The sequence below is a fragment of the Benincasa hispida genome, chromosome 2, assembly GCF_027475165.1.
Source record: "Benincasa hispida cultivar pf3 chromosome 2, pf3_genome.v1.1, whole genome shotgun sequence".
In the NCBI taxonomy this organism is placed as follows: Eukaryota; Viridiplantae; Streptophyta; class Magnoliopsida; order Cucurbitales; family Cucurbitaceae; genus Benincasa; species Benincasa hispida.
Genome location: NC_143479.1, coordinates 68931152 through 68940516, shown reverse-complemented (window position 1 = coordinate 68940516; position 9365 = coordinate 68931152). Strand labels below are relative to the sequence as shown.

Below are 9365 nucleotides of genomic sequence, written 5' to 3'. Positions count from 1 at the left end.
GATCATTGGAGTAGGTCTTAAAGCCTCAACTCTATATACCTCTACGAAATTGCAAAATACGAGATAAGATTTTCTCTAATGCTATACTTCAATTCAATAATCAATTTGCATATATTATGGATTATAGATTAATTGGAATACATAAAGAATGTGCAAAAGAATATGTGAATCAATACAACTTCTTATATAATAAATTATTTAGATGTAAGAGATTATGAAATATCCTTCAACAACTGGGAGCTGGAGATTTATTTATTCCCTAAAGGGAAAATTGTCATGAAGAACCCATGAAGGACACAAACAATTTTCTAAGTAAAAATTTTGGTAATAAACTAGGGGTTGGCCACCCTACAGTCAATTAACCAAATTTCAAAGTCCAAAATCTAGGGACCACCTCGGGTTAGACTGAAGACATATATCAAAGCCCATTGCAAAAAATAGGTAGGTAAACTCTACTTAAGTGCAGGAGGATGAAACCCAGAAAACTGACTAGATACAATGACGATCTAATCAACACTCTTGATTTGGTGTGTCACAAAAAGAGGGGAATGATCCTTGATTGGCAAAAAGTCAAGTTCGTGTGTCCATGCTCCTCGAGAAAAGGATGAGCACGACATAAAACTTTAAAAGGCTTTGTTAATGTTAAGTTTGTGTGTCCATGCGCTGTTTAAGTGGTGAATGCGCGCTCTAAAACCTGATCAAGCCTTTAAAAAGAAGCTTGGTTAGATATTCTCGGCATGACTAGAGATCCGAGAATGATCTCGGAGGTGCTAAATGCAATGTAGTTGTACTAGCAGGAAGAACCAGTATGCGATATAATAAGAAATATTATTATACTCGCATGAAAGGCCAGTACGCTATATAATAAAGAAAACAGGACAATCAAAGAAGCAATGAAGACTAGAGCAATACTCGTAGTTTGCATCAATGCACACGACTAATAGGTAGTCGGTCCACAAAACCAAACTTAGGAGTGGAGGCTAATGTTGAGGTTGAAGGGATTGGAATTCCCCCGCAGCAGAAGCAATTGGACGCATTAATCTCTAAATTTCATTTTACAGAATGTAGAAAATTCAGAGTGATAGAAACCATGGAAAACATAAACCTAAGCATGCTTTCTATAGTGCAAATTAGAAAGGAGGGAATTAAGAAATCACTTATCGGTTGAAGTCCAATTCTTTTCGTCCTCTCCAATTCATGTCTTCTTCTCCTAATCCCACAAACACCACCACGAGGTCTTCTCCGTTATTCTCATGGGGGGGAACTGTGCAAAAATGTGCGCTTGCACATAAGTTTAGCAAGAAGGATAAAGAAAAGAATTGAGAGAAAAATTCTTCTCTGTAAACAACACAAAGAGAAGAAGAAGAACCAAAGAGAGTGAGAGGGAGAGAGCTTTCTCTCTTCTCATTTGTTACGTGAGAGAATGAGATATTAAGAGGTGAGGAAGTTACAACTCTCTCCCCTTTATTAAATTTAAAATAATTAAATTCTAATTCTAAATTTGAATTTAATATATATATTAATTACTTTAATATATATTTAAACTATATGTTATATCACATATAACATATAACCTATAGTTAATATTATATCACACATAACATAAACTATAATTTATTGTTCTCTGAAATAACCTAAGGTATTAATATGAATCAACTTCATTTTAATTTTAACTTATAGTTTTTATATGAATCACATTCATATGAACAATAATTGAATCATATTCAAATTATAACACCTCTTAATAAAATATATAAATTTAATATGAATCATATTCATATTAATATTAACATATAGTTTCTATAAGAATCATATTCATATAATTAATATTTGAATCATATTCAAACATTTATTTCTCTCATAAAACTATAAAAATTAATATGAATCATATTCACACTAAATTATAACATATAGTTTTTATATGAATCATATTCATATAATTAATATTTGAATCATGTTCAAATATTTACTTCTCCCATAAAATTATATAAATTTAACAAGAATCATATTTACACTAAATTTTAACATATAATTTTTATATGAATTGTATTCATATAATTAATATTTGAATTATATTCAAATGTTTATTTCTCTCATAAAAATGTGTCAACATACATTTTATTATATAATGTATCAATATACATATTTAACTATATCTTATATAATTAATTCCCTTTAATTAATATGAACAATTCAAATCACACCAAAATTAATTTGATTCTCACCAGTCCTCATTGAGCTAATGAGGGGACTTTATGAACCTATAGATTGAAGCTTCAATGATCGAGATTAATTTATTAAACTCTTTCAATCAAATTAATCAACATTCGTTAACTGTCGACCACTCCACTAAAGACTGACAACTTAACTCTTTGCACTATAGATATATTTTTGTGTCTATTGGATATAACCAATTAACAACATATTGACCTTTAACAAATTGCTCCTAAGTATAGTTGGGTAAAAAATTATTGTTTTGCCCCTATAGTTACATCTAACTCCTTAAGTACCACTGATCCCTCTAATGAACAATTAGTCATAGTCCAATTATAACCAAACCCCTCTCGGGCAAGGAGAGGGTGAGGTGTCTTATTGTTCAAGCCCCAGAATCAGCTTTTAAGGGAGCAATTTATCTTTTTACCCTAACTATAAGGAAGGAGTGAATTGTTTTTTATGTAGCTGTGTTCCCAACTCTCCAATCAGACGAACCCCCAAAATGATAGGCTTATTGAGTCGGCGAATCAGGCCACTCTCATCTATATAAATAAAAGGATCGCCCTCTAGGCAGGAGTTCACAACTCACTCAGGATTAAGGTCAAGTCACCTATGGTCATCCTAGTGAAATGTAAGCCTTTTCTAGTAACGGTGATATAAAGAGAGACTTGACATTTCGTGGTTTGGTCTTTATACAAACTCTTTAGTATAAGATACCCCTTCACATGTCTCCATAAGAATGATGATGATTAAATCATTTGTAGTACTTTACAACAATTGTAGAACTACAAAGCGCGTGGGTCGTATCAGTAGTGTTACTAGGATAAGACACTCAATCTTATCCATATACTACAGACCATTTAAGTTATAACTTGAACATGATCCACCTGTATGTCTCCACATACATGTTTAAATTACATCAGGTAACCTTGGATCTTAGGTTAATGGATTATTGCACAAGTAATATAAAATTAATAAACCATTGATTCAACTAACATAAAACTACGAGGCTTTAGGGCGTACACCCCAATAATCTCCCACTTGCACTAAAGTCGGGGAAATATGAGCCGATGACACATGTATCTTAGGGCATACACTATACCCAACATGCTCTCCCATTTGCCCTAGCATACTAAAGACATGTCTCGTAGTCCTAGACAGTCTAGGAAATCCTCTAACACTTTAGCCTAAAGAATCCTTTTATATAATACAAACAGTTATGTTAATAAGAATCATCTGTTCACCAACAAGATGTACCCACATTCCATGTTATTCCTTCCACTAGGTGCTTACATATGGTCTCCAACCTAATCCATGAATCATGTTATCACATAAAGTAAATAGATTAAGTTATATTTGAAACAATTTTCAAATATCTCAAGAAACACTGAACATAGGCAAATTATTGCTTCATAAGCAAAATACTACCTCTCAGCCCAATAGACATCATCCAGGATAAAACATGGATTTCTCTAAATCCAATATGAAACAGTGTAACTCGTAAAAGATTAAATCTTAAACTATATATACTGGCATTCCATTATTCGTAAGTTTTAATTTTCAACACTCAATGGTCATACCATCGAATTCCCCGATTAAACCAACCAATTATATATTAAATGTTAATGAAGTCTCATGTAAAATTGATATCCCTTCAAAATTTGAGGTGTCTTGGGAAACATTTTCCTTAGACATATCAACGTCATTGTAGATTGGTACATTACCATTCCATCTTTAGCAATCGCATCGAACATTAACAACTACTTTGTAAATGTAAGATGCATGAGACAAATTAAACAGCATGTCCTAAACATCTGCATGTGGACTTTTAATATACAAAATCACTTCAAATCAACTATTTGAAATTGGTTGAATAGTCAAAACTTGTATATTGATTTTCATTCATTCATAATGAGCAAATATCAATATAGAACAGATAAATATCCACATTTCATTTTCTTGTCTGTACAAGAATATCGTCATCACTTAAAGCCATTGATTAGGATACTATATCATAAAATTTCTTGAAATTGTATAGACGCTTTGAACTCCTTTCATAAAAAAAAAGGTATTCATTTTTACTCATCTCATATGCAATAACGAATGCACTAAGACTCTATTGTAAAACTAGGTAGAAAATTGACTCATAGTCTATTTTCACCCATCAGTTCTAGCTTGGGTTTTCACCTGACACCAAGAGTCTTATTTTGAAGGTCCATATTTCCAAATACTACACTTTCAAGCTTTTTTTTTTTTTGTAGACCCCTACATATCCTATGAGGTAACCCTATCAATGAAAGTCTACAAAAATGTTGATTAAGATTAAGTACAGTACTGCATCCCATAATTATGACTTTAATAACTTTTGTCAACTTCTTTCAATACTTGTCATCAAGTATGACAACTTTGACTTCCAATAAGTCATAGCATAGGTTGAGTCACCACATGATTTTCCCACTATTGAAAGATTCATAAGTGCTTTCCCACTATTGAAAGATTCATAAATGCTCTTCCACTTTAGGTAAGCCTTGTCGTAAAGATCGAGTTATCTCATAACTCTCCCACTATCATAAAAACTTATCTGTTTGACAGTCAGAAATTGTTTAACATATAATTTTTATATGATCATATTCATATAATTAATATTTGAATCATATTCAAATATTTATTTCTCTCATAAAAATATATTAACATACATTATATTATATAATGTATCAATATATATTATTTAATTGTATTTTATACAATTAATTTGAACAATTCAATTCACACAAAAAATAATTTGATTCTCATCAATTCTCACTGAGCTAACGAGGGGGCCTTATGGACCTATAGATTGAAGTTCCAATGATACGAGATTATTTGATTAAACTCTTTTAATCAAATTAATCAACATTCATTAACTGTCGTTCACTCCACTAAAGACCGACAGTTGACCTATTCGCATTATAGATATATTTCTGTGTCCATTAGATATAACCAATCAATAGTGTGTCGACCCTTCGCAAATAGTTTGTAAGTACAGTTAGGTTAAATTGTCGTTTTACCTCTGTAGTTACATTTAACTCATTAAATACCACTGATCCTTTAATGAATAATTAGTCATAGTCCAACTATGACCAAACCCCTCTCGGGTCAGGAGAGGGTGAGACATCTCATTGTTCAAGCCCCAGAATCAACTCTTAAGGGAGCAATTTATCTTTTTACCCTAACTATAGGGAATGAGTGAATTCTTTCTTGTATAATTGTATTCTCAGTTCCCCAATCAGATGAATCCCCAAAATGATAGGCTTATTGAGTTGGCGAATCTTGCCACTCTCACTTATGCAAATAAAAGGATCACCATCATAATCAGGAGTTCACAACTCACTCAGAATTAAGGTTAAGTCACCTATGGTCATCCTTGTGAGATGTAAGTCTCTTCTAACAACGACGTTATAAAGAGAGACTTAACATTTCATGGTTCGGTCTTTATACAAACTCTTTTGTATAAGATACCCCCATACACATGTCTTTACAAGAATGATCAGGATTAGATCATTTATAGTACTTTACAATAATTGTAACAATTACAAAGTGGACTATATCAGTAGTGTTATCAGGATAAGGCACCCAACCTTATCTATATACTATAAACCATTTAGGTTATCACTCATGATCCACTTGTATGTCTCTACATACATGTTTAAGTTACATCAAATAACCTTAGATCTTAAGTTAATAGATTATTGCACAAGTAATATAAAATCTATCAACCATTGATTCAACTAACATAAAATACGAGGCTTTAGGACATACATCCCAACAGAGTGTGGATTTGACCTAGCAGAATGAAGCGAAAAATCGAGATAGTAAAATATAATATAATATAATATGAGATTTGATCCTAGCATGCTAGAGATTGGGAAATTCACATCCTAATCCTAGTAGGATTAAGATTAAACCCTAGACCAAATCTCCTATAAATAGACCATCATAACTTTGTATGAGGTAACTTAAATTTCTGATTTCTTTTCTATTATCTAGTTCTCTTACTAACTTAGGCATCAGAGTCTTTTTTTCTTTGTTTGTAGGTCCTCTCTTCCCCGAGTTACAAATTTACCATTGATGTCACGTGAAGGTCAGGTGCATTTTTCCTTGGCCAAAATTGGTATCAACAATACCTATGAATAATAGTGTCGCAACTCAAAGCAACATTGTAGCTTGATGCTGCAAAACATAGGTGTAACGTCATAATGCTTAGGTTGATAAAGAATGTTGCTTGACATTGCAGAGCATTGAGGCTTTTTTGTGGTAGCATTGCAATGCTACCTTGCCTGGTCGCAACATTATCGTCCTAATATAAAAGTATTCTCATTTTTAGATCATTCATTTTTTACAAATATATAATAAATAGAAAATATATATTATTAAACCATGTATCAAATTTTGGTTGGATTAGTTTGATTGTAAGTACAATCATTCATGAAGATTTTATTAAACCATATAGACTAAACTCTATTTATAAATTAGAGATAATAAATGCTAATTTTTTTAAAACGATATGGACCAAATTTGTAATTTAGCATTTTTATAGGTACATCATCACAATTTTCTTAAATTTAAAAATTTGGGCCGTTGTCGAATCATTTTCGCCGGGCCGATCCAACCCACAGAATGGAAAAGGAGCCATCCAACACTATAAAGAGGTTTAACCCTGACTTTCACCCTCATCTTTCCTTCACACCGGCGGCGGCTGCTAAGCTTGGAGAGCGTTGCAATGGTACCTTCTAACTCTCTTCTCTCTCCAGCTTATCGATTTTGTTTTTTCTTTGGATTTAACTTCTTCCGGTGATTAGGGGATCGATCTCGTTGCAGGAGGAAAGAGTAAGAAGACCAAGAGACTGCACCCAAATCAGATGATATCTACCTAAACTTACTCGTCAAGTTACTTATTAACCGAGATTTCTCTTTCAAATTCAGTTTTGTTTGATCTATTGGTGCTTAAATATGCTCGATTGTTTAAGGGTTGAAAACCGATTTTGAAATGTCAATCGGTTGGTTTATTGGATTTCTGAAAACGGAGTTCCGCACCGTCCTCACATTTGATGAACCTTCAACTTTTTATTTTCTTCTCTCTGCGTTGCGCTTGTCAGATCTGTTTTAAATTGCTAAGCAGTTTGTAAATGCCTATTTTTTTCTCCAATGAATTGGTCTTGATGGCTGGTCTTTTTGCTTTGATGATGTTTAATAATCCCAGCTCGATGAGATCTTTTGTAGGTCGGGGAATAGTCTTATTCATTAAATATCTGAGCTTAAAGTCCAGCTTTAGAGTCTTTTCTGGATTGTCTTCTACTGCTGATGTAAATTATTGAATTTACTTCGAATTGGTTACTGTGCACCCAATTGTTAGTTCACTCGTTAACTGCATTTGCTCTTCTCCTTCTAGTTTTTGAAGATATATAAAATGCTGTGTTACCTACATTATATCCCCTTTTTGGATAGGGAATACAGACATACACCGATAAGCATAAGCTATACTTTGCTTTTTTTTTTTTTACCATGTGTTTGGACGGAAAAATGTTCCCAGTGATTGTTAACCTGACCATGCTAATGCTGATCATTTTGTGATTAAACTTTTCTTTAATTTTTCTGAGGGAACTGGCTCCAAGATTTCAAGTTTTTGTGCTCATTGGCATGTCTTGCTTTAGAGCGAGGTGGTTATGCATCTTCCGACTTCTAAAACTTAGGTCCTATTTGGTGACCTTTTGGTTTTTTTGTTTTTGAAAATTAAGCTTATGCTTTTTCCATTTCTTACAATGATTTGGAATAGTCATATTCTGGAGGTGGAGGTACCAGTGTCTATAGGACTATTTCTTAAGAACAAAAAGCTAAAAACGAAATAGTTATCAAATGAGACCTTAAATTTTATGCTTTTTAGTTTTCACTCTATCCCGGAATCTTCTAATTTTTTTCTGTTTGTGTGCAATTTGGTTATGAACTTCGTGTATATGTCAGTTAAACTGGTCATGCTGGGAGTAGAAGCTTATTGCACGTGCATTTACTTGAATAAAGTCGTTCTGTTTGCCTGCTTACACACTTACAATGTTGTGATTCTCAAGCGCTTATTTATGAGCAAGGTTAACAAGCCTCCACTTTCGCTTTCTAGGCTTATCCATTTCATGAAAGGAAAGGTTGGTTAAATTGTGTAGTATTCTAATAGGAAAGTAGATTGCTGTCGTTGTTGGGACTATTACCGATGATATTCATGTCTATGAAGTCCCAGCATTGGAAGTTGCAGCTCTGGTGTATACTGAGACAGCCAGGGCAAGGATCGAAAAGGCTGGCAGGAAATGTTCGACATTTGACCAAGCTTGCTTTGAGGGCTCATCTGGGTCAGAACACGGTATGAATGTTTTCATTTTTTTTTAGAATTTGCTGGATTGTCTTTTCCATGTACAATGATTTACTGGTGTTTTAGGGGTCTGAATCATCCATTGGCTCCATCTGCACTTTGAGGTCCTAAGAACTCTCGGGAGGCAGTGAAGCATTTCGGTCCTGCACCGGGTGTACCACACAGCCACTCCAAGCCATATGTGAGGTCCAATGGAAGGAAGTTTGAGAGATCTAGAGGAAAGAGAAACAGCCAGGGGATCTAGGGTTTGATTTGATGTTTACTTTTTCAAGCTAATTCAATGCCAGTGTGTTAATTCGAAATTCACTATCCAAATTTTGCTAGATGTTGGTTGCGTGTCTGTTGGTTCATCTCTTAGGGTTTTGCCGTAATATTGTTGATTATGAATCGATCGAATAAGTGGGACTTCGTAGAGTTTCTTTGGCCAGATTGTGTGATGGCCATTTTCTGTTCTGTTCATTTAAGATATATCGAACCAACTGTGTGTAATTAAAGATGGAGGCTGAGATATTGTCATTTGAACTTGCAATAGTGCTTTTTCTTATAATCTAATGTGTAGGGGTCATGTTCACTGCCATGCTGCTTCACCAATCTATTTTGAGCTTGATTATGAAAAAAAGGGAACGATTAGGCTAGGGTTGAACCTATCCCATACCCTCCCTTTCTTTTTCTCATACATAAATAAGTTCTAAAAATTTATTTTTAAATGCCACGTGTCACAGTCTCATTGGGTTCTAGGTGGGTTCTCTATTTCTTA

At 33.6% G+C, this 9365-nt stretch overlaps 1 protein-coding gene and 2 non-coding genes across 11 annotated transcripts; all 3 read left to right on the top strand.

Moving 5' to 3' along the window:
- The first annotated feature begins 6862 nt into the window (after positions 1 to 6862).
- LOC120070687 (Ribosomal protein L18e/L15 superfamily protein) lies at positions 6863 to 9137 on the top strand. 9 transcript variants are annotated; one of them, XM_090310571.1, is made up of 5 exons: positions 6863 to 6976; positions 7053 to 7080; positions 8212 to 8333; positions 8417 to 8599; positions 8675 to 9137. In XM_090310571.1, exons 1-5 carry the CDS (start codon positions 6974 to 6976, stop codon positions 8717 to 8719), a joined length of 381 nt encoding a protein of 126 aa, XP_090166697.1. In that variant the 5' UTR covers positions 6863 to 6973; the 3' UTR covers positions 8720 to 9137. The 9 variants fall into 9 exon arrangements, 6 of the variants coding, with proteins under 6 accessions (XP_090166697.1, XP_090166699.1, XP_090166695.1 ...); XM_090310573.1 differs by having other exon boundaries at positions 8212 to 8387; positions 8480 to 8599; XR_016527504.1 differs by having other exon boundaries at positions 6866 to 6976; positions 7053 to 7140.
- Positions 7424 to 7514, top strand: LOC120072392 (small nucleolar RNA snoR69Y). Its single transcript, XR_005480453.1, has one exon. It is a non-coding gene; the product is annotated as a small nucleolar RNA snoR69Y (small nucleolar RNA).
- Positions 7776 to 7856, top strand: LOC120072396 (small nucleolar RNA snoR53Y). Its single transcript, XR_005480457.2, has one exon. It is a non-coding gene; the product is annotated as a small nucleolar RNA snoR53Y (small nucleolar RNA).
- Positions 9138 to 9365: the final 228 nt, after the last annotated feature.